Below are 25,337 nucleotides of genomic sequence, written 5' to 3' on the forward strand. Positions count from 1 at the left end.
CAGGGTCACACAGGCTTGCAAACTGAACCTGAGCACCCAAAGGAAGTGGAGCAGCTTCTTACAAGACTGCTTCTGTTTTCCAGATGCACCTCCTACTTGTCAAGGCAGACTTCTCCCCCACACCTCCATCCTGCCCAGCCAGCATGGCCTTGCCAGGCCCCCTCCCCCAGAGAATGGCTCGGAGAAAGCAAGCTCACAATAGTCAGCCACGTAGAAGTAAGTCGGCTCTGTCCACGACCCGTTGCCTGCCAGCGAGGTGGCTCGGATCCGGACGCTGTAGTTACCAGGCTGTAGCGCACGCAGTTTACAGCCCTGCTCACTGGCAAACTGCTTACGGGAGACACAGTAGTGCGCTTCCTGGAGGAGGAGGGAAGACAACAGCTTTACTGCCTCTCAGAGAACGTAGCACCATCAGGGGATCCGCAATAACCAAGCATCCTTACCTAGGCTAGGCTGCAAGTCTTCTCCATGCAAACACCTGTTAACCTCCTACAGAGACGCAGTGTAATGTCTCCTTGCCTAGGGAGCCTGGTAGCCATCAAGACTGAGCTGATGCTGGCAGCCGGGTCCCAGATGCAAGGTAACACATGGGAGTGTAGGCTGGACTTCAGAGCGTGCTAGGGGGTGGGCAGCCTGAGCATGAGCTGGTAACTCGCTGTGGGCAGTTTACGGACTGAACACAAGTGCGGCACGTGAGGACTGGAGAGTGCCCAGAGCTCCTGGTCCTTCATCACAGGAGATAGCTACAAAAGGCTTTTATTGACAGCCCCATGCTTTTACATTTATTTCAGCTGAACAACAGTTAGGTATTGCAGCCAGCAGGACGCTTACTATTCAAGCCTCTGAAAAAAAGCTAACCTCCAGGCCAAATCAGATTTTCACTCAGCATTAAATGAACATTCAGAAGCGCAAGAAGAGTCCTCAAACAAGGGGAAAAAAAAAGAGAGCCAGAAGGTCAAGACACAAGCCTTCTTCCCAGCTCATAACTTATGGACATATTTAATACTCAAAGCTGCTCAGTCGCTAAACAGTGCAATCTGTAGGAGTCCCGTTGTATTCAGGGCAATAAAGCCCTGAGGAAGGAAGCCCCTGTGCCAGGTTTACAAGTGAGATCTCGGGTTAGCAGGGAGCTGCAGGACGTAATTTGCAGTGCTGACCATCACCATGAAGGATGCTACAAGGAGTTGCAGGTTTGCCAGCCAGCATCCATGCCACTGCAGCTGATAAATACCTGTGCAAGTCAACTAAAGTAGGTTGCCTGCTGCTGATGTGCAAGGCAGCTATATCACGCAACCCAAGCACCCACTGCTGGACTCTCCTGGCACCATCTGATCCACCCCATAGTCGAGCTGTGCAGCAGGAGACTGCAGCCAGCTACTCTGGAGCAAACATGTCCAGCAACACGCAAACCTCTGAAGGCAGAAAGACACCGAGACATCCAATCCAACTTCCCACTGAACAGCTGCTCCCCAGCAAATTCGTGGCAGATGTTATGGCCAGGCCGTGTGGCACCCATCACATCCACCTGGTACAGGGGAGGCCTGAGGCAAAGGGCTTGGAAAGTCTCACCTCTGTTTCCCCAAGACGTCCATAATTCACTTCATACAGCACGATCAGCCCATTTGGCTCCTTTGGCTCCTGCCACTTCAGATGAACAGCATTTTTTTCCACTAGTTCATGGCTCACTGGACCCACGATGTCATCTGCTTTAGCTAGAACCAGCAGATTTCGATAGATCAGGTTCAAAAATTGCTTTAAAAAGTTTTCCAGAATTTTACAAAATGCAGAACTGAGCTGAGCCAAAAGCAGGGAGGAGGGGAAAGGGGGCGGAGGTGGTGCCTGCGCCACCTCCATGCAAGGCCAGTGTGGCCACAGCAGGTCCCCAAGCATGCTCCAAAAGGCAGCTAGCTCACCAAGGAAGCCGCTGCGTCCACACACGCTCACCTGACTGAGCCAGCAGTCTGGGCTTACCTTCCGGCATGGTTCTGGCACTGACGTAGGCTGCAACACTGCACCGGGACTCCTGGGCATCGTGGTTACAAGCATGCAGTTCAATGCGATACCCAGTAAAATGCCGCAGACCTGAGATAACCGTGGACTCCTTAAACATCACCCTCTCAAAAGGCTTCTGCTCCTCCGTGTTCCCAGTGGCTGCAGCGGAGGTGTTTGGTGAGGAGGTGATGGTGGGCATCACCACAGTGGCATTTGCCACAGTGCCAAGGTCTCTCCGTTTTCTCGACGGCCTGCCAAACAACACATTCAAAATGCTGTTCATTGCGTTTAACTCAAATAGATTCATCTGGAGTGAAAGGGTTAAAATGGAGAGCTCAGAGTTCATATGGAAACTCAACGCAAGGCGGGCGCACTTGCGATGCAGCAAAACGTGGAAGTATTCAGGGTTTTGTTTTATTGTTTTTAAATGACAAACCCCTCTTGCCTCTACAGAACAGCCTCTTCATGGCAAAAAACAACAGAAACTAAAGGCTCAGGTATCAGCTCAGTCTGCCCCGTCGGAGGAAACCGCGCCGTTACTAACCCCAAGGCACAGGATACCTCAGACAAGGGCGCAGCACTTGGGAGCTCACCCGGCCTGGTCTCGACATCTGAGCGCACGGAGCCGTGTCAACAAGGCAAACCTCTGAGCGTCTTTGGGGTCTCGCTATAGACCTGCGTTCGAGGCTCGCTGGGCCCCGGGCACGTTACTCTGAGCCCTGCCCATTCTGCTTTGTAGAAAGTTTTAACCCTTTCAAACACAACAGGGCACAGTCATTTCCTGAATGCTTTCAACATGAAAAAACGATTTTAGAAGCTGCTACTGTCAGATTCACATCATGCGCATTAGTCATACCCAGCGCTTGGTAACCAAGTGTTTTCTGTTAGATTATTGTACAGGAGTTAGTCGATCTGCTTCAACTTCCCGCCATTGCGAACATTAAGCTGTCAGATAAGACTTTAGCAGCTCCCACCCCTAAAAGTGAAAGCAGCCAGTTAATTTGAAATATGATATTGTGCTTCGCCAGACTTCAGGCCCACCCGCCAATTTAGATTCTCTTTTTAAAGAATCTGAATGCCGAGTGTCATAATCCGGATTTAGCGTTCAACCCCTGTGGCACCTTTTGGGGAGGAATTCCAGGCTTGGATTTGTGAATGATCAGGAGATCCAGCTGCATCCATGATAAATTACCACTGGTTGATTAAGAGGAATCCAATTTTTTTTTGTTAAAGTCACAGTCACCAGGCTGAAGGGGACAATGGCTGGCTTTCTACCCATCCTAGGAAACAGAAGGCACCCGGACAGTGCCCACGGTGTGGCCAACTCAGAGTTTAAAAATACAACAAGCAGTTGAAGCAAGTCTTTGCTGCTGAATTGAACTTTCCACCGCCACCCACAGACTGCCAAGCAAATGACTGGTTAATTAAAATTGCAACAGGTGATTCCAAGATCAAGCGTTTACCTAGAGTACTCAGCTCCATTCCCTGATGTAATTTTTCTGAAAAAACAAATGCAACCACTTTGAAAGCAGATTTTAAACATTTCCTCTAATTCGATAGCACTAACAAATTTATCAACAGGAGGAAAGAACAAGAGACACCAGATGAGATTCAGCTGAGCATGTCCAGTTTTAGTCTTCTCTTCTTGCAATTACTAATTAACTCAAGACACCATTTCTAAGTTGTTGTTGTTACAACTGGTGCATTGCTCTGAACTGTGTCCTCTAACCAGGAGGCAGAGTTCAAAGATGCAATTCTAGGTCACAGTAACCACCCCCTGCCCTGAGGAATCTTTATGGCTAACGACAAACCTTGTTTGTACTTAAAAGTGTAGCTGTACCCACTGCTGATGAAGTGCTGACTCCGCAGTCCCCAAACGAAGATCATTTAGTTTTTCAGCAGTAAAACAGTAACCCCCCGCGCAGAGCTGTGCCACTCAGTCATCCACCCTGGGGCGGCCAATGGAAAAATACAAAAAGAACCAAGAGAAGGTCCGGAAGCACGAGTATCCTCCTCCTGGGTGTAGAGCATTCCCTTGCTAAGCCTCTCCTTCAAAATATCAATAGGCCATTTTGGCTGGCAGAGAGGCTTGCCATATCCAACCCCCAGACTCAGATTCCCTTCCTCTGTGCCAGCAGGGCTAGCAGCCCTGGGGCAGAGTTTAGCCTCAGTGGTGCGGCAGAGACCAGCTCATAGCAGCCGTCCTGTGCCCTGCAGGAAACACAAGCCTTGCACCCAGGACTCCTCTGTTCACGGGAAGATGAGATCTGGGCCTCACGTGTGATGTTCCAGCTTTCACATCTTCTCCATGTAACGTTCTCCCCTGCCCTCAGCCCCAGTCAAAGCAGCACTTTGCACACTACTTCACACCTGCGCATAACTTCCCAGTACAAGAACAAACAACAGGAGGGAAGAAATCAGCTGGTGTCAGACACAAGGGGAAAGGCATGAAGCCCGTCACTGGCATGAAAGGCACCTGCCACCTACAGCCATGAAGGTGTATGCAGTACAGGGCCTTTAGAAATCTGTGCCTGCCCTGCCAGAGCACCCAGGAGACCCATGCTAGCACTCCCCCAGCTCAGCCAGCCCGCCATGCATGACCTCCACGCAGACCAGAGAAGGGAGGGACTGTGGCTGGGGCCGGCCGGGCAGTGCGCAGCACTGGGCGTGCAAACAGCGCCCAGGGAACAGAGTTCCTGCAACAGCAACAGGGAAGGAGGGGAGAGGACAGGACTGGCCCATCCTATTCTGCAAAACCTGCTGCCACAGGGGGCCCTGCAGCTGAGGGGCTCCCTGCATCCCCTGCCACCTTCTTCAGGGCAGGAGGCCCCAAAACTATTTCTTGCAGGGGGCCCCAAAAAATTGTGGGCCAATCCTGGGGGAGGAGGACGGGCAGGAGAAAGGAGAGGGGAGGAGAGGAGAATGAGTGGCAACTCCTCTCAACTGTCCCCCCGCCCCCACTTGCTGCCCATGCCCTGCTCATCTTCTCCCCCAACCGGGGCCCCCTCCCAGCAACTGCCCAGGCATCGCGTTCCAGCAGAGTCTGTGCAGCATGCTGGGGGGACATCAAGCAGACGGAGGGCATAGAAATCAGAGGTGGATTTAAAGACACATCCTGCTCTGCTGCCAGACCCAGCCAGGCTGCCCTGGACACATCCTGAAAGGCAACACTGCAGGCAGGCTGCACTGGTGGTGCCTCCGATGCTCGCTCATCAACACTGAAGTGAAGGGGGCTGCGTTAACAAGGTCAACCCGTGTAAACAGGCTGGCAGTTTCCCCCTCAGCAGGCTGACCAGGCAGCTTTCTGATGCCCCGTTTCTTCCCAGCACACATCCCCCAGCAGCTGACCTGCAACGCATCCGAGGCTGGCTGCGCAGGGACGTTTAAAAGGTCGAGCTGTCAGGACCACTGGCCCAGACACAGCGCGGGCTGCGCATGGGACAGTGACTCTCAGTCCTGCGGGCCAACAAGCATGTTAGGCCCCGGGCAGTTCCCTGGTGCTGTGCCTTTCCCAGTGGCACCCGCTCACTTAAACAGCTCCAGCAGGAAGGAAAGGGCAAGCGAGTGACTGCAGGAGCTGCGCCGTGTCAGCAGCAGGCATCCCTCGCTCAGGTGCAGAGGGGCAGTGCTGCTTAGTGGCAGGTTTTTAATAAAACCCTGCGTTGCAGCAGCTTGGCCTTTGTCAGGTGGCTGCACTAAATACCTCATGGTTAAGGGTGGCAAGCACAGAGCAGGTTTCGTGTTTGGAACCGATTCTGACAGCTAAGAGGGCAAATTACCAGCGACTCCAACCCGATTCCCATAGCGCTTTCTCTGCAGCTCACACAAAGTGCGAACACATTCAACATCATTTAACGTGACAGTGTGTGCCATTCAGAACAGGACATTTACCACCCACAGCAGTTACATTCCTCACGGTATTGGAGGCATTTCCCAGGCTAAATACAGAGAAGGCTGCGAATACCGCAGCAGAGGCCCAGGCTCCAGCATGGTAAACTACCCATTTTCTTTTATTTTTAAAAGGCTACAGCGCAAGAGCCACAAAGAGTTTTGGGCAGAGCAAAACAGCCGTTTCTGGCATCACGCAAGTTCTCAAGTTCTAGCCGCCTCGGGTTGAGCAGAGGAGAAACCGAGCCTAGGAGGATCTCCCAGCACCGTAGTACCGTCCTGTTCTAACGGGTTTGTTCAGCAGCCTCAAACATGCACGTGCCCACACACTGCTGCCTTCACCGGACAGCGAGCCCCAGGGAGACCGGCACTGCACCCCCGCGCCGCGTCCTCTCCACCTCCCTTGCATAGTCTGCTTGTACCTCCCTGCCCCAAGCCAACGACACCCTGACCACAACGCAGGACGATGGCGGCACAGCCCATTACCTGGGGACGAAGACCTCGTTGTGCAGATAGTTCTCGAACGTCTTGCGGAAGGCAGACTCTTCCAGCTCCTTCTGGATCTGAGAGTCCGTCTTCGGGCAGGAGCAGCACTCCCCACTGACCTCCTCGCTTTCGCTTTGATTGTATTTCTGAGGGTCTTCAGACTCAAAAGGGGGAGACCACGTCCTTGAGGGCAATTTTAAACCTGCGGAGAGAAGATTTCTTTATATCACCCACATTCCATGTAGCGGGAGCAGAGGTCCCAGCCGGCCACAGACAGGAAGGCTAGGGAGCTTCAGTGCTGCTCCGCTGCGCAGTCAGAGCAGGGGAGGCCTCTAGGAAAAGGAAGGCACTGGTCTGCAGCTGCATGGCAGCCACTGGGGGAGCAGGGCCTGTGCATCCCCTGCAGAGGAGCCCTCCGATCCAGCTACATGCTTGTTTCTCTCAGCTCCCTGGGTGCTGCAGCACTCAGCGTACAACACAATGAACACCGCTGTTCTCCCGTCAGACCAAATGAAATGGGCTTAGTCTCAGGACAACAGATATTCTGGCAGCCTCATTTAGAAATGCTGAAGAAGGTGCAGTTCATGACTACAGCCAACGCTTTCATCAGCTATTTAGATATTTGGTTGTTTGCTGCGAGGCAGCCAAGGAACACAATCCTGTCTGCACTCTGTGTTGGCACTACAGAGTCACGCCCTGGGTTTACAAGCAGTGTTGTGAAAGTCACAGCATGGCATGAAACATCCGGGCACAATGACTTTTCAAACACACTCACGCGATGCAGACGTTCCTTCCAGTAGGATACAGGAGTTCATCTGAGGGAAACATTATGCTGAAATCTAGCAAAAACTGTAGTAATTTTGAAACAAGTGTCCCACAAGTGTAAGTGGGTTAACACGCCAGCCCGGCAACTGTCCTCGCATGCTACAAAAGTCGCAGGCAGACTCTGCAGACAGCTCTAGCCTTTGCCCTCAAAATCAAAACAAAGCAACTTCTCCACTTGGCAGAGTCATTAGTGGGACAGGCACCGACTGAGCAGCTCTTCACACAAGTCATAAATTAAAGATCAGAACTATGTCAAGGGTGTCCCTAGAAGCCCAGCAAGTAGACAAGACTTGCAACCTGCTTCCCACCCTGTGAACCTTCCCGTCAAGACCCCATAACCCCAGAGAAGCATCTTCCAATTCATGCACGATGGAAATTGCTTTCCGACAGGCCTGTCAGCTCCAGCTCACAGCACCGGACTGGCACACAACGGAGGTGGTGCTCCAACTGGCCCTGAAGGGGTTACAAGTGCTGGCATGTGGATGACTCTATCTACATGGAACCCAAATGATGCAGAAAGACAGTCCTCAATTTTGGTGGCTGCTGCTCTCAAAGACAGCAGGCGTCCTCCACAAGGCCATTAGTAAAGGCCTTGCTTAGCCACGATTTAAAATAGGCTTGGTTGTAGCCTGAATGAATTCTCACGTGGCTTGGGTGTCTGGCAACTAGGGTGAAATGCTGATGTTTGGTCTCACACACTGGCTCCACAGCTCTTTAATTCATAGTTGTGAAAAGCCTTTGGACCGCTCTGTTCAGGCTTCAACCTAATGCTTAGAAATCGTGCACAGCTCAAACTCTGGTCCTACCACAGCTCATCCAGTCAATACAGGCAGAGCCTTAAGTGACAGGCAAGAGATTTTTGGACACTACCCAGTCTCTGACCCTGAGACGAAGCTGGAAGCCAACGGATGGAGTTACAGCAGAGGTTAATTTGGACCCAGGTCTTCAGAAGCCCAATGCTGTTTGTATCTGAAGAGCTTTTATTAAACTGGTTGCTCCGTTCAAGAGAAGCAGGGGCAGGGTGTGGATCCCAGGGGGACTGAAGCATCCCATTTTGTTGTGCAAAAATATGTTCGCTGCAAAGTTGGCACAAGGCCTGGCAGGAGCAACCACATTGATTCAAGTACACAGAGGGAAAATACAGCCTTGCAAGCTCTTGTACTTCACTGCGTGCTCCCAGAGCAATGCTAGCAAACACAAAACCCCATATCCCACTCATCTTCCATGTGCCAGGGAAAGAACCCCAACCCCCAGGGCCCTAGGGGCCAGAAGCATCATACCTTAGGTGCAGGCACTTACCCTTCAGGCAGTAATCGAGCTCGTACAGCTCGCTGTCCTCAGGCTGCTGCTGCCAGTACACCAGGTAGTGTGTAATGTTCCCATTGGGCTCCGAGGGTGGCTTCCACTTCAGAATGATCTGGGACGAGGAGTTGGAAACCGATATTGGATCTAACGGGACTGAGGGAACTGAAGGGAGAAAGACAAAGGTCATCACATCACCCTAGCCTGAAGCAAGTGGAATAAAAGGTACAACTGGGACTGATCGCCACTGCTAGGCCATCAGGACTCTGAGCTGCTCTTTCTCCAAGGGGCCTACCAGCAGCTTCATCACTACACCTGCCTACTATATGGTGGCTTTGGTTAAGAAGCTTCACTCACCTGGGTGACCTCACACAAGCAAACCCAGTCACTGATTTCATTCTTAAATCAGCAAAAGACTGCGAACAAGGTTAACACCCCCTGAGGCTCCCTGCACAGCTGGCCTTATTGGTTTCTCCCCAGTGCAAGGACTGTCTTAGGGCCTGTGGGCTTTGGGTGCACATTGCTAGCTCTCAGGCAGGCACTGCTAGGAACTGTTCAGCCTTCCCCAGCAACGGGTCTGCCCCTTGGGTCTCACCCTCCTCGATTGTTCACGCTAGGCCTCAACTGTGAGGTCTGCCTTCTTTCCATCCAGCACTTAGTCTCAGTACACCTGGCCTTTCAGGGGAGCTGGGCTCTGCACCTCTACAGGATCGGTTACCTCCATGCTAAGAGTTGGCTGAGGATCAAGCAGTTGCAGAAGCAGGAAGCAGCCCAGCAGAGCAGAGAGCTGCAGGAGGCAGGCTCCTATGGGAAGCCCTGGGGACAGGTGGAGCATGCCCGCTCCCAGGGAATAGGCTAGACATCAGGAGGCGCGACTTCACCGTCAGGGCGGCTAGGAACTGGAACCAACTTCCAGGAGAAGTGTTGCTGGCTCCTACCCTGGGGGTCTTTAAGAGGAGGCTGGATGAACACCTTGCTGGGGTCATTTGACCCCCGTACTTTTTCCTGCCAGGGCAGGGGGTCGGACTTGATGACCTGCTCAGGTCCCTTCCGACCCTACTAACTAAGAAACTATGAAAAGCGCTGCAGAAGAGCCTGGGCTGAGGGAGGGATGGCCAGCACACGCGCCCAGACAGGTGCAGGCACTTGCTGACAGGAGCCCCATGTGCTGGGCTCCCCTCAAGAGTGTGGTTTGTATTATTCATGGACAAACAGTCCCAGCGCAATGGCATTTAGAGCAAGCAGCATCAGGAGACAGTGCCAGGAGCCACGCAACCTTACACGCAGATCAGGAGCACGGATGCTCTGTTTTCCCTTGACCCACACAAGACAATGTTAGTTGATGCCTGCTCACCGGTGGCATTTGTCTGCACATAGATAATTTCACTCTTGGCTCCATAGGTTCTCCTCTCGTCTGAGAAGGTGACCAGTGTCTTCACAAACACGGCATACTGCGTCCAGGGCTTCAAGCCACGCAGCAGCCAGCCCGGGTGGCTCTGTGTTTTTGGCTCATTTGACCGCAGGGGAGGGTCAACATCGAGCACTGTCCAACTGTTGGATCCGCAGGCGTCTTGGCCATCAAATTCCGTCACATTCTGATAGGGACTGTTTCCAAGGAAAGAGAAAGGGGAAGGGCTTAAATTGATCAAGTCCAAACTCTGGCTTCTAGGAACAACAATCGCAACACATGCAGGACACCAGAGACACCAGCAACCCTTTATCCAAGGGAATCCAAGACCTCAACAAGCAGCAGTTGCATGGTGCTCTAGGGAGGTCTCATTTTACAGACGGAGAAACTGAGGCACAGAAGGAGAAAGGCATGATCTGTTCAAGAGCAGGAGGAACCTGAACCTTGCTGCCCATTGCTCCAGCCACGCCACGGACCCACATCACTCACTGTTCCAGACCTCAGCTATCCCAAGCCAGTGCATGCCTCGGTCTCCAGCATAACCCACTCACAGTAGCACCCCTCAAGGATGCTGCAACTGAAAGGAAACTGCCATGCTCGAATGAACCCAGGTGGGCAGCACTCTGGGAGGGGCAGAGGTGAGCGAGTAGCATCACTCCCAGGTCGTCAGCTAATGCCAGGAGCAGCCAGAACCAAAAGTCTCTCCACGGACGCAGCTGAGCCGTTCGACTTTGTTTCTCAGCCCATGGAGAACAAACCACCATTGCTCTTCTGTTCATGCAGACCCATTACGTGCACGGTGGCATCCAGCTGAAGGGCAGCCAGTGAGTGGCAGCTCCTTTACGAGGATCAGGAATGAACAGCAGCCAACAAGGGGAGCCGTAACTCATCCACTGTAAAGCAGCTCAGCCCAGGAGTGGTTCACACCAGCACCTGTCACCAGCTGCACGGGCCACAGGAACAGCCTGAGGCACCACTGACCCATGGGGTCAGAGTTTGTTCCTTTCTAGACTCGCTCAAATAACTCGATATAATTATAGTGAATTTCCAAGCAGGCTGGGCCTGAGCGGGTGGATCCCTGGCTCAGGTGCCTCGTGGCTATGCCAACTCCAGCAGAGTTACAACAGTGAAAACCAGCTGAGAGCTCTCCTGAAGCTTTTCACAATGGAGCAGCTGCTAGTGAGACAGAGATGACCTGGGGGCACAGGCTCCACTCGTGTCAGACTGGAGCTCCCCCCGCCGCACAGAGCAGAAAAGAGGCAGTCCTTGCCGGGCCTCCAGCACACATGGAAGGAAACACCGGTCACCGGGAGTGCTGCAAGAAGCTGCCCCCTTGGCAAGTGTGCCATCGCGGTGGCCAGTCCTGCTTTCCTCCCTGCCACACTGCAGCAGATGGCTTATAACATGCTTGTTTAGACAAACCTTTTATTTAGGGCAGAGCCCTGCTGCTCACCAGGTATGTGCCACTATATAGGAACAGTCCCCTAAGCTGCCACTTCCCAGTATTTAGGCAGCCCCCAGTCAGAGGGACCAGAAACACTGTTAGGAAGGCACTGGAACAGTCTGCCCCCACCGACTGCTAGCAGGGCTCTGAGAACGGTCTGGCTACCACAGCCTGGCCTGCAGCAGAAGCCAAGTCTAAGGTACATCCTCTACCCTGCCTGCTGCCTGACTTCAGACCTTCACAGGTACCTCTCTTTACCCAAGCACATTAATCCAGATGGAAGTCTGGTGCTGCAGAAGGACTTTCAGCCCCTGGACTAGTTCGCTTTAAGCCATCTGGGGTCTCTGTACTACCATGTGGATGTACCTGTAGCCTTTTGCTTCGAGACTGGCTTTCATTTGAGCCTGTAAGACACCAAATACTTAACACAAAAGAAGCGTGTGAGGGATCAACTAGGATTCAGCCTCACCCAAGCTAGGCTGGTAACTCTGGTTTTAGAAGAACGGCTCCTGTCTGAAAGGGAACAAGATGACCCCACCCCAGGTGCGGATCCTGAGGTGATGAAATCTGCAGCTTCAGTAATTATTTGCTGATCTCAGCAAGTTCCTATTTTAATTTTTAGGTTAATCTTTAAAGCAAGGTTTTGGCTGCATGCCTTAGCTGAAGGAGTCCTAAACAGCACCTGTACAGGGAAAGGGGGCATTGGAAGCCTATGCAAAATTGCCAGGCAACTCAGAGGCTCAAAAGCAGTAGCAAAAATGTGACCTCTGCTCTCTTCCCTTTCGGAAAATTGGTGTGACAAAGCATGGCTTTGGAACCGGGATTCCCTTGAAGCCTACGTACGCTTCTTTGTAGAAGAGCATAAATCCCAGGAGATCACGGAAGTCAGGGGGCCAGTACGGCTCCCACCTCAGCAAGATCTTGTCGTGGGACGTTCTGATGAAAGAGAATTTCAGCAGCTCATTCTCACCTGCAGTAAGGCAAAAAGGACACTCGTTTAAATCAACAAAAGCAAAGTTTTCTGTTTTTAATCATTTTTTTAAAGTTCCTATTTTCCACAAGCACATTCATAACACCCAGAAACACTTAGAGCTAGAAGAGCTACATGCTGTATCCCAACGTGAAGCTGTTGAGGGATATGTGAAGTATTATGAAAGATCCAAGCGAGCTTCTGAGTTCGCTCCGCACGCTCACTTCACAGAATCTCTGTTCAGCACGACGTCTGCCTTCAGACCTGCTCCCCACAATTTGTTTAAACACCACAGTGCCTGGGCAGAAACGACAGACACTTTACTGGGCAGTGTGCATGCATTGGCAGCCATCAGTAACAAAGTGCATTAAAGAAAGAACTGAAGGAGGAAGGTTTGCTCAGGGTTGCACCAGCCCTTAGTAAATGCTTGCCAATGTAACACATGTGGCTGCTCTTGTGAAGACAGCCTGAGCAAGGCTCACAGAACAAGAGAAAGGAAAGCCGTTCTGAACAGATTTTAACACACTTAAGTTTGACCGTTTTCTACCATGCTGTCTACAGCGCAGATCCTCTGCAGCATATTCAGAACAGTCAGTAACAGCTACTGCAGAGACACAGATATTAACTCTGGTCAATGGAAAAAAACAAAAGCTAAATGGGATAAAATTCAGGCTTGTCTGCAGCGGCCAGCCCAGCAAGAGTGCAGAGATATCACAGTTTGTCTCCTGCTCTCCTCGGATGTGCCCAGTCCTGCCAGACAAGAGCCTGCCTCTCTGCAGAGAGGGGAGACCAGTGACAGCAGTCACTGCAGGAAGGGGAAGAGGGCTTCAGCATCTTATGTCCGAGGGACCCAAAAAGGACCAGCTGTGCAGTGCAGGTTGGATATGCCATCGTTCAGTAGCCGCACAAGGGAGGAGGAACGTTTGCTTCCCCGGTCCAGAACAAACAAGGCTGCCTTTACAAACAGGATGCTGCCAGCTCGAAAACTCGCCTTGCAACATGAAAACAAACAACGCAGCCAAACACGCGGTCTGGGGGCATGGAGAGGAGCGCAGCAGAACAGAGGAGAGCAGGCAGGGAGGAGCTCCCGCAGCTGCCAGGAACAAAGCAGCCAGCCAGCCCCACTGCTCTGCCCGGGAGCTGCGCACAACCACATGCAAGCATGGTTTGGGCTCCCGTTCCCCACTCGCGGGCCTGGGAAGAGCTGTCACTGCCCCCAGCTGCAGAAGGATTCTGGAGTCTGCATCCCCAGCGACAGCTCGTGTACTTGCCACGGGAAGGCCTTGTTTCCACAGGGCACCTTTAGGCTGTGAAAAGGCAGAACCCATCTCTGAGAACAGCCTAAGGCTACTGGAAGCAGGGCTGCCTCTCTGCTCCCAGGTTCTGCTGGAGCAGAACAGATTCAAAGGGAGAGTGCTAGCTTCAACGCACCAAAATTCACATTTCTCCTGCTGTTGTCACAGGAACCCTCTGGACCGCTAGAGCCATTCTCAGTTTGTTTCTTTTCTGTGCAGTCAGCAGCACTGCTTCCCCTCGCACGTGATGGGAAAAGGGACCGTTAGGTATATGGCAGCACCAGGGCTTTTAGGGCCCAACAGGAGCTAACACCACACCACACCAGGGGCCGTGCATGGACTCCAGAATGTGCAGCCTCTTCCCTGAGTTGCTCACAACTGAGCAGCAGAAGCTGGAGGCATGAACACCATTTGTAACATGGCTGGATAACCACAGAACCTGGCAGGGGCCAGACCTGAAACCGCTTCTGGTTATGGCAAGGTAACAGTGCCCCTTTACTGTGGCAGCGAGTGGGAAATGGTGCATCTGGGGCTTTCTATGAGAATGCAAGGAGCAGTCCTTGCCCCGAGGAGTTCACACCCCAGACATGGAGGAATGAGGACGCATGTGCATGTGCCCATACATATGCCAGCAATTCCCAACTAGGGCAGCACAACACCCTCTCATGCCTTAAGATCCTTTCAAGGGGGTCACAGGGTCCCCATGTGATGTCAGCACTGCTAGGTGTGCAATTATGATTCACAAGATAAACTCAGAGGTTTCCAACAGGAATCCATAGCGTTAAAAACGTTCTGCCCTGTTGTGGGTTCTGAGGGCTCTGCCACAGAAGAATCACTCTACTATTTTTCTGTAGTAAAAAAAATGAACGAAGACTAAGGGCTGCAAGGGGCACCTTGAGGCTAAAGAAAGTTGAGAACCAGACATGCAAACAGCACTGGTCCCACTGCGTCGCGAGACTTACAAGAGGCCTGGTCGCCATTCGTCTTCAGGGCTATGTCGTTCCTCTCCTGACGTCCCTTAGTCCCAGAGATCTCCTCCATTTTGTGGATTTCGGATAAGCACAGTTTGGGATTGTAGTGGAAGAAGAGCTTCCCCCGTGCAATGGTGAGGTTGTGCTTGCTCCAGTCCCAGAGCTGCCGCAGGTTCTGATTGTCCAGGGCGTAGAAGGAGTAATTCCTGCAGCGAGAGGAACGGATTGGAGCAAATGCTCGTGAAATGGGCCTTTCTCCTGCACTAATCCAGGCACAGACAGAAATCCATGTGTACAGCAGCTCGGGGGCAGGCTGCGGCAGAGCAGAGCAGCAGCCTACTCCAGAAGAGTTTGCCAGCACCGCCCTCAGGACCTGCGCTGCCCCCCCTGCAAGAGCACTGGATAAAGTAGCTTCTGAAAAACACTCACCCAGCTTCTAGCGTCTCCCCTTTAATCAGATGCAGTTTACGAAAGAAAGAGAGAGAAACCAAGGCATAGGAGCGTCGAATTTTTAGGTACCCTGAGATTTCTTCAACCAAGCCAAGATTTGCTTCTAGCTCAGCTGCTATGTTATCTGAGGAGAAGAAATAATGACTGATTTAAGCTTTTGGATACCGGTGACTGGCACAGCAGGCCCCGAGAGACCAGGTGTCTCTGCACCTCCCTGTATCGACTTAAACAACATTTCAAGAACCAAACCTGTAAAGCCATTAGCATCACAAATGCCTGCACTTGGCTGTTACTTCCTGCACCCCACCCCCCAAGCTCTGAAGCTCTGGAGACATCTCAGACTCAGTGGAAATCATCAATCCCTCCACAGTCCACCCCCGCTTCCCCCTCCACGGGCTTCTCTGAATCGCATGACGAGAGCAGAGCTTACTTCCCCCACGGATGTTTATGACTAAGCTTCCATTAATGATGGTGCAGCCACGGAGCTCCTGCGCTGACGTCACCGAATCGATGGTCTTCTCCTTGCCAAAGTCGCACACTTTGGGGCAGGGCCCCGCACAGGGGGTGCAGTGCAGGCTGAAAGCAAAGAAAACACCAGGTTTTAGTCTGACCCAGGCTGCTCCAGTGGAGCTCGCGTGCACGACGCAAGTCCCCGAGAGTGAGGCCTGGCTGAGTCCCGGGTTTGCTACAGGACCCGCACGCAACACAGCGAAGGACCCGGGAGAGAATCCTATTTGCAGAGTCCTAGCCCCCACCAGGATGAAGAGCTGCTCTACAGGGCATTAGGCTGTTCCCTCTGAATGGCAATCAGAACAAACGAGACCATCTGCTAGTTGTGGTGCCTTTTCTGCTCACGTTCACTAGCCCTCAGCAACGGCACACTTAGCGAGGCAGCCACACAAACCCGCCCGCCGGAGAGGCCCTTGCACTGCGCTGCTCATCTGCCAAGACAGGGCTCTGAGGATGAGACAACTACCACTGCCCTCCTCACCTGAGCACCCGTGCGATGCCCCTTCAGCAGCACTCACTGGTGACCATTACTGTGAACACCTGCTAAGGCTGGCAGCTCGCCAGCCCCTCATGCCAAAATACCACATCCAGACCTTTGGGACTATCCACTCGCTCAGTGATGACTTTTAGTTCTTTACCAGAACAGGACAGAAGCCCCTGCTCTTAAATTCAATTATTGCTGCTTGTGAGAACCAGCTCGCAAACCACACACAATCTCCATCCTAAAATAGCCTCCAAACAGCTGGAGGACCCTCCTCAGACCACTCCTTGAGGATGATATGCAGGACAGTGCTTGCAAATTAAACAGGGCTAGGTTGAAGGCTTTGGAGCACGCGAGCATGGCCTTGCTGCCACGTGAGAAAGTCCGACATCTGTCCTTGAGTCTGAACCCCCGGCACCTCATCTGCTTCCAACCTGTCCAGAGAAAGATGAGCTTCATCGCCTCTAGGGAAAGCACGGGGGTCTTGTGCTCAAGTGCCAGTGCCAGTGCCAGTAGGACCAAAGCCAGCAGGTGTAGGCAGCAGGCCCCTGCTATCAGATGAGCAATGCGCAGCTCGTTACTGGGGCTGCTGATCATATGCCAGATGTACAAAACAGGAAACAGACCAAGAGAGCCAGCCACAGAGCCAATTCCCCAAGACTGCCACGCAGAGCAAACACACACGAAGACAAAGCTGCGACATTCGTAGAAAATCTGACTCATCCCAATAGATTATGGTACGGTGGGAAAAACAGCCTCCTTGATGAACAGCTCAGCATAGACTGGGTTTGTCCTCACTGCCCTGGGAATAGGAAGAAAAGGCTGCTCCCTTCCTTGTCACACTCAATGGTTGCCTGCTACGTTGTCACTTACCCTGGCAGAGCCCGAGCCATCCTGGTGATCAGACACGAGGGGCGAGGTGCACGGCTGGTCTGCTCTACATGCACTGTGCTCTCCTGGCATTGGGCAAATGTTTTTTGTTCTGATCTACAAGGCCCGTTGAATCAGGGGTCTGCCTGGGATGGGGTGGGAAGGGGAACACACCTGGAAGGTCTTAGTACACCTGTTTTCCCACGTGTCACTGCAACTTTGCCCATCCAGCTCCTTGAGAGCAGGAGCCACACAGTCCTTCTGTGACACTGCCTTCCTCCAGGAAGATCCCCTTTGCCTCCCTCCCTGGGCTCTCAAGCATGAGAGGATCCTTCCTAGGCAAGACCCCCCCACACCACCTTCCCCGCTCGGCTCCTCACCAAGGGGCAGTCTGGGAGCACAGGCAGCCTGGAGGAAGCTGCAGCCATGTGCAAGGTACAAAACTTGAGCCCTTACAGCAAAGAGCTGGAAATGGGTTCATTGATAAATCAGAGGAAGGTCACTTCAACAGCACAGCACCGAGACTGCTTCTCAGCCTAGACACAGATGAGGGGAGTGGGAGCAGGGCAGTGGTGCGTTTACCCGGAGACATCACTTACTTGCTGGAGTTCATGGTGTAGCCAGAGGGACACTCGTGCACGCACTCGTTGTTGTGGATGACGTGGCACCCCGACTCCCTGGCGTTCTTGCACTTGTTGTGCAGGTCCTGGCAGAAGCTGAAGGTCACACAGCGCCAGCCCTCGAACCGGTAGTAGCTGGGCGGGCAGGTCTCCACACATGTGCCGTCGAGGTAAAAATTGCGACAAGCCACACACTTTTCAGGACTGTTGGGCTCGGCGCAGTCGCCCAGGCACTCGCGGTGGCAGCACCGTCCGTCCGAGGTGCAGCCTTGAGACTTGCAAGCGGTAGGACAAACTGCAACAAGAAAGCGTGAGCAGCACCTGATGAGAGCACGCTCATCCACCTCGCGGCAGGCCCCGCCACCCGCTGCACACTTCGTCACTCCTCTCCAAGCAGTCCAAGGAGAAGGGCACCCACAAGTCTTATTGCCTGAGGTTTGCATGGCCTGTTTTTAATTATCCACTACTTAGCACCACACAATACTCTTAACGAGTGGTCTGTTTCCAAGCAAAAACCACAGGCAAAACACCAGGAGGATGCCGAGGAAACTCAAAGCTGGTGGAAAGGAAGAGCATTCCTGCCGCATTGCTCACTGCTTGCTCAGGACCTCTGCACACCACCTTCCTAGTAAACTTCCACTGTGGAGTGACGTGAGGAACAGCTTGAATGCAACTGCCTCACTCAAAAGAGCCACCACATTTCAATTCACAGGGTTACAATGAAAGTCAGAGGACAACTCTGGGTACAGCAAGCCAAATGCAAGCAGCTTTGATTCAGCATAGCACTTAAAAATAGCAGGAGGTGCAACTCAAGAATGGGTGTGCAGGGGACTGGAGTCAGTTGTAAGGTGCCAGATCTATCTGGACTACAGCTATGCCCTGCCAAGAATCAGATCAGGACATAGTCCTGCTCTACTGAGTCAACAGGACTTTTGCCAAGGGGAACAGGATCTGGCCCTTGGCCTGAAGACACACGAGGCAGGACCTACAGAAATGGTTCACTGCCACTATGCAAAGCAATGTTTGGATGAACTCTCTGGTGAGGTGCGGTGACCAGACCAGGTAACCCCATATCTAACAGCAGCTGCCAGAAGGGACCCATCGCAAGGAGCTCAGTTTTCTGGGCGAGCGGCATGAACACAGGACGGGCCTGAACAGGGGAAGTCCCGGACGCACCAGTGCGCAGGGGCTGGCATGCCGTTTTAACTTCTGGCTGCCTCGCTGCAACAGGCCAGTGCTGGAAGGGGTTTACTTCCATTCACCAAAATGAATCGTACTGAGCTTCAACGGTGCAACACGCCACCGAGGCTCTCACGACAATCGCCAGCTGCTATTAGAAAGACTCCCCACTCCCCAGCCGAGGAGCAGGACTGCAGAATGAAGTGCGCTACGAGTCTGCTGCCCTCCTGGGGAGCACCGAGCATGGCCCGCTGTCGCAGACAGACAGCGAAGGAGCCAGACTACCGCTCTCCTGCAGTCTGGCACGCCCTTCATTCAGCCATGGGACAGGTAAGGTCTGAACTATCACCAAGCTAAGTACGCTCGCCTAAGCACCAGGCTGCTCCCGTCTCAGGATGCTCTCCCTGCACTTCTCGGACTCCATTCGAGCACGCGCAGGACCCAACTCCTGCAGCTCCAGGCACCTTCTGGCATTTTCAGGAACAGACTCACAGTTAGAGACGGCATCAGCCCGGGGCTTGTGCGCTGCAAGATCAGCTGCTTCACAGGAAGGGCAAGTGGCACGGCAAGAAAACCTGTCCTTAAGGAAGGCCTCTTCATAACAGTAACCACTCACCAACGGGGGTCATGTTCCTAGCATGAGGGGGACCATCTATTCCCAAAACTCATTTAAGCTTCTCTCTAGTTCTTTCTCATCTGCGCAACAATCGAATCCCTTTGGGATCCTGCAGCAGGAAGTCTGAGAGGCCAAGGGCATCCTTCTTCCAGCAACTTGGGCTTTGCTGCCTCTCCGTGCAGCCAGTGCCCTCTTTTCTCTGGACTAAGGAAGAAGGGAAGTGGGAAGGTCCAACCCACCTGCTCTGCCTCACTGCTCCTGTACAGCTGGCGTCCGCTCGCCTCGGAGGAGCGAGACCAGCCTGTCGAGTTTCTCAACGGCCCCGATCACACATGTGACCCACCCGATTCCCCCCTGAGCGCGCCCTTCCTCCCCTCTTTAGCCTGGACCAGCTCGCCATCCAGACCTTTGCTTCAGCTCAGCCTGAACAGCGGCGAGTGTCCCACGGAGGATGCAGGGCCCCACACACCGCACCCTGAGCGAGCAGCCAGCACACAAGAGCCAAGAAAAGGATCCACAGAAAGACGATCCATTTCCACCCTCAGGCTAACCTGTAGACCTGCCCGGGGTGATCCAACATGGATCTGGCTCTTCCCTCACGACATCCTACAAATGGGGAGTGCAAAGTGAAGCATCCTGCAGAGACTCGCCCAGCAGGCCGGGGCCAGGACCAGTCTGCTGCTCCACCCACCAGGCTTCCCTGCCTGGTTTCCTCCCACAGAAAGCCTAAGCAAGCCCCAGAAACAAGGGGTGGCACCCCTGGCTCCCCACTTCAGAAGTCCTCATACTTTTGATGGACTGTCCCGTGTCCTGCCTCCAACACACGTGCGTAATCCTAGCCCTGCTCCTGGGAAAGCTTCTTGGCTCGAGGGGCTCTGCTTTGAAGCCGAAGAGACGTCTGCACTAGGCCTGCCAAGACGGACATGGCGCTGCCCGTGCTGTGCAGCCAGAGTCTCCCCCGAACACAGCACCAAGACACAGCTGCCTGCGGCCAAGCCACTTGGCAAAAGCAAATGCCAGCGACCGTTACCAAATAAAAAGGCTTCAAATTCAGGTGGTGACATTGATGGGTATGTTAAACAAAGAAAACAGATAGAAAGCACCACAAGATATACATTCCCCCGCCTTAGACCTGGACTGCGTCCGTCTGCTTCAGGAGAGAAAAGAGCTCTGCAGATAATTTAGACCAAGTGGTTCAACAAGAGCGACACCGAAACCACTAAACGCTAACTGGACAACCACAGAAAAATGTCACCGGCTACATAAGACCCGAACGTGCTGCTCAGACCTGTCAAGTCCAGTGCTTGGAGGAGCAGCACCGGGAGATGGCTGTTTTCACAAACACGTGGCCAGTGCTATAAAAGACTCCCATCATAAACAAACCCAAAAGGAGTAACAGGCAATTACTTTCAGCATTGTGTGCCTGGCAACTTAAAAAAAAAAAAAGAAAGAAGAGTCTGCGTAAGAAGTTAACATTTAATAGCTTTGTTTTCTACACTCCTGTAAACAACAGGCTTTCTACCGTTTCATGTTTTCAGGTTCAAAGTCACAGAATTCAGGATGATTCAGTCTGGAGGTAACCGTGTGCAGGAAACGCACGCTCTCAAAGTCCTTTGCGTAATTGCTTTACTCCTGCGAGGTGAAGAAAAGCACGAAACGTCTCGTAAACAGGGACTCGCCCCCCGGCCCTGCTGGGACGACAAGGCAGTAACCACGCAGCCTTGCTCTGCGGGCCGTCCTGCCCTCTCCCCCCGTGTCGGCGGAGCAGGTCCTGCGAGGCAGGGCTCGGCCTGTACGGGCCACGGGGCCACGGGCCCCCAGCACACGGCGCACGAACAAGAGGGTGACACGGCTGCCCTGCCGTGCGCCCCTAGTTTTACACCCAATCGAGGAGGGCCTGGGCTCCCTCCCCATCCCCAAGATCTGCCCGAGGGAACGGCCCTCCCGCGTGACCACAGGTACGTGGTACACAAGCACGAAACAGAACCACGAATTCAGAACAAAGTTCGTTTCCTTTGATGCTGGGAAGTTTTGCGCTTCTGTTGCAGTAGCGTTTATACGTGATGAACCTGACACTTCCAAGTGGTAACCGGGCAAAGTCCCGCAGGCAAGCACAAAAACCACCCACCCGCAGGCGATTGCTGGATTTGGACGAAGCATAAAACGAAAACAGAAAAACCAAACCAAACCAAACCATTACAATAAAGAAATCAATCAATCAATCCATCAGGCAGCACAGTGCACCCCCCCCCCGCCCCCACTTCATGTGATGGCAGGGGGCTACCTCGCACCTCCTAATTAGATACAGCAAGACAAGGCAGCCAAAGGAGAAGCGTGCCCAAAAAGTGTATAAACAACCTGTGAATGATACTAGAATAATTACTCTGGCAAGCCCTCACACCCAAAGGTTACAAAAGGTTGTCAACAGAAATAAAGCAACAGAAAGTTCCAGAATTGATCCCAAACTCCAAACGCTTGTCGGCTCTGCGGTCTGAAGCGGAAGTTCAGACCAGGCCAGACGTCTCCTGGGTCTCATCCAGCACGCGCGGACGTGCTCCTCTTGGGCGCGGGAAGCCGGGCGCAGACTCCTGCCATGTCCCAAGGACTCGGGGCTGCACGGGGCTGGCCCACAGCGCGTCGGGCGGCCACTGCACTGGGCCCCTGCGTGCGGCTGGGCTGGGCTGGGCGCCGGCTGCCACAGGTGAACGTTTCATGCCGCGCTGCACAGGACCCACGCGCCGGCCAGACCACGTTGCTGTAGAGGGCCCAAGCCTCGCTGCTGCCCGCCCCACCGAGGAAACAGCGGGCGCAGCACCGCAGGATCCCCGGATTAGGTCGAGGACGATGAACGAACATGTCTTCAATTCATCCGCTTCCTAAACGTGCTCCCATGGAGCCGGAAGAGGGCTGTGGAAAACAAAAGCCAGGCAGTTCCCAGGCGCCTCGTAGCCTGTCTTGGCCAGAGGCAAAGGGATGTCCCCTGCACGGAGCACGGCGTCACGACATGCCCAGGCGGCCTGGAGGAGCCAGAGCTCTGCGCATCAGGCAGGTCACGGAGAAACCCCGCACAAACGCAGAGCAAGCATCGACAGGGCATTTGGCACCTATTCTATAACATGCCACACAAGGTTTTTGCACTTGTAATGGAAACCAGGGCTCCAAATCCTACGCTTATTTTATGGTTTATAAATTTGGCTGAAAATATTCAGAGCAGAAGTTCTCAGCTCTAAGGATTGTTTTAAATAGACAACAAGCTGTTTTGGAGCAGAGCTGGGAGGAGCAGCAGCACAGTACAAGTGTTTCTCACATTTTTGTAGAACAACAGGGAGGAGAGCAAGGCAGCCAAGCAGCTCCTTCATTAAGCATTCAAGGCAGGCTGCATTTGCTCTCTATTTGTACAGCTCCGAGCACAGCGGGCCCTGAGCAGGTTAGCCTCAAGGTGCTACCGCAATATAAAGTGCTAAATAATGATCGTTTTAAAAAAGAAAAGCACAATACAAGTCATGACTGCATGAGTCCATCTACTCGTCCCCACCACTTCTCTTGGACCCTCTGTGGGACCTGGGTTGCATGGACCCAGAGAGGACAGGCTACAGAGAAGGCACTGGGGGAGTCAGCCATGCATCTTTCTTCGTTCTCTGCCCACCCCAAAACTGCAGCCCAGTGCAGCGTGCACAAGTGCTGGCCAGGCCCAACTCTAAGCAGCACTTACACACCCAGAGAAGGACCTAGCCTGGACTAGTCGGGCTCCTCTTCTCCCCTGTGGGAACAGCCCGAGAGCAGGACAGCCTGAAGCACTGTCCAGTACTGCAGGAACATCGCCAAGACTCAGACCCTCAATGTCAGCAGCCTTTGCTCCTGAAGAGTCTGGGGGGACTGAGCCAGTCTGCCCCCTTCCAGGGGAAAAGGCCAAATTTACCACTGCCTCCGAAATACAGAAGAACAACGGGGGGAATCTTGTCGACCCAAATGCAAGAGTCTGCCAGTCTCTTGGTGGAAACAGTTCAGAGAGGGGAAGAAGTGAGGGGCCTTGATGGGACATCACAGCATGGGATGGGGAAAAAAGGACCTCAAACGCTTTAGCAGTGGACTGAGAGTTGTGGGGCGAAGGAGAGAGGCAGCACATTGCTGCAGGAAGGCGACACTTTGGGAAGCACATTAGAGCAGCGGTGCTCAACCTTGCTGTCCCATGGGCCAGATCCAGCATGCGGCAGTCGGTCCACAGGTGCACACCAGCACAACCTAGCGCACCGGGCCAGGTCGCCCAGAGGTTTGGCAGCAGGAGACCTGCGATTAACACTGCCACTGCCCAACCTTCAGACCTGCGGGGAGACCCACTGGCCAGATGATGCGGCATCACAGGCCAGAGGCTGGGCTAGGGCAACACTTGACTTTTCACCTGGCCTTCCGAAAAGCCGCACCTGCTAGGAGACGGTACGTTTTATGATGCTTGCCCAAGAACAGGGAAGATGGAGTCGGTGTTGGTGGGATTCAGACCTGCTCTTCTGGTCGCAAGCAAATACCTAAGGAGGCAGCCAGTGACTAGAGACTACGGAAACTATTATATAAAAAACCCTTCCTGATTAGGGATTGAGGCTGACATTTTTTCACGCTGCTGAGGCCCAAAAGAGGGGACATCTCCAAGGGATTCTCACACCTACGGACCCGTCACATCATTGCCCTGCTTTCCCCGGCATCATGCAAACATGAACGGTCCAACAGCGTCAGATACTCTCTGGACACATCAGCCACCGCACAAAAGGGCCCTTGGAGGTGCATCATGGTACCCACTGCTACTCAATGCTAGGCACTCCACCTACTACTCAGCCACCTGATTTGACTATCTAGGCACGATAAAAATATTTGCATGAATTATTCCTTATTTCCTGCTTCCTTATAAAATAACACAACGGTAGCAGCACAGTGCTACACTGAGTTGGGAGGCAGGGGGGAGGAAAGATGGAGAAAAATCACAAGTTTTGGGGGCTTTCCTTTGGTCTTCTGCCTCGGGTAGGCTTTGGACAGACGCGCTCTGCAACTATGAGCTGACTGGTTGACTATTTTATCAACCAGCGGCACAAGCATAGATCAAATTTAAATATTTCAAGCCATTTATAAAGGCACCGATCAGAACATCATAGACCGTATGTGTGCAGATTTAAGATCCCACATTTTTCTACAGAAAGAGAAGCCCGCTCCATTTTCAGGCTGTTGTCTGAGGGATCGATATGATCTCGACTACTCGTAATAAAAACCCTCTCCTCTCCTCATGTGATGCCAGGTCCGTGGGGCTGGAAAACAAACAACACGGACCCCTCGCTGCTCTGTGCTGCAGGCTTCGGACCGCCTGCAAAACGCCGACGAGGAGAGCAGCACAGGGAGGAGACTCTCCTTTCACCGCCGGGAGCTTTTCTAGAATTATACAAATGTGTTGGACTACCACCAGCCGATGGAGAGAAACGACAGGCTCCGTTCCCCTGAACTCCAGGCCGGGACACAGCTGCGCCGGGAGAACCACCCTCACCCGTAGCCAATGCGTTTGCTGCCTGCAGTCGGAGCCATTCAACGACTTTCCGTCTCTGCAGAAAGCAAACACACACTTAACCCTTTGGCAGCGGAGCAGAGAAGGGGGGAAATCCCAGACTCTCTCCTTTTGGACTGGTTTATACAGTTCCCTGGCTGCTCTTCAGTAAAGCATGTTATGCCAATGAAGTTTAATAATTTCAAGCAAAATGTTCTCATCCTGGATTCTAACTTTGAAGAACATTTTTAACTAGAAGAAACTCCTAGGAGAAAAGTCTAAATCCAACACTGACACAGCTTAAAATGGCTTGTCTTGGCTGCGATATACACAACTTGGTGCCAAGCCCAGGTTAGTGCAATGTTATAGTCGCAGCGTTACACGCGCGCGCACACGTCATACAATTCAAAGCCAGCATTCTCTAGAAACATTATCTTGGGCCTCCCAGCTTGCACAAGTAGTTTTCCTCTTACTGTATATGGCAATGACTTCTGTCATATATATATATA

General features: G+C 53.0%; 1 protein-coding gene across 1 annotated transcript in view; it reads right to left on the reverse strand.

Annotated features, from left to right (window-relative positions):
* INSR (insulin receptor) overlaps window positions 1-25,337 on the reverse strand; it is a 61,203-nt gene that overhangs the window by 12,459 nt on the left and 23,407 nt on the right. The window contains exons 2-12 of the mRNA XM_019538370.1: window positions 17,492-17,807; window positions 15,462-15,607; window positions 15,011-15,155; window positions 14,573-14,787; window positions 12,189-12,315; window positions 9,848-10,098; window positions 8,491-8,658; window positions 6,367-6,568; window positions 1,972-2,243; window positions 1,570-1,712; window positions 198-357 (exon numbers count right to left, since the gene is read on the reverse strand). Coding sequence (XP_019393915.1) covers window positions 198-357; window positions 1,570-1,712; window positions 1,972-2,243; window positions 6,367-6,568; window positions 8,491-8,658; window positions 9,848-10,098; window positions 12,189-12,315; window positions 14,573-14,787; window positions 15,011-15,155; window positions 15,462-15,607; window positions 17,492-17,807 — 2,145 coding nt within the window. The remainder of the gene's footprint in view (window positions 1-197; window positions 358-1,569; window positions 1,713-1,971; window positions 2,244-6,366; window positions 6,569-8,490; window positions 8,659-9,847; window positions 10,099-12,188; window positions 12,316-14,572; window positions 14,788-15,010; window positions 15,156-15,461; window positions 15,608-17,491; window positions 17,808-25,337) is intronic.

This window comes from Crocodylus porosus, unplaced genomic scaffold (assembly GCF_001723895.1).
Source record: "Crocodylus porosus isolate Cpor-Errol unplaced genomic scaffold, CroPor_comp1, whole genome shotgun sequence".
NCBI lineage: Eukaryota > Metazoa > Chordata > Crocodylia > Crocodylidae > Crocodylus > Crocodylus porosus.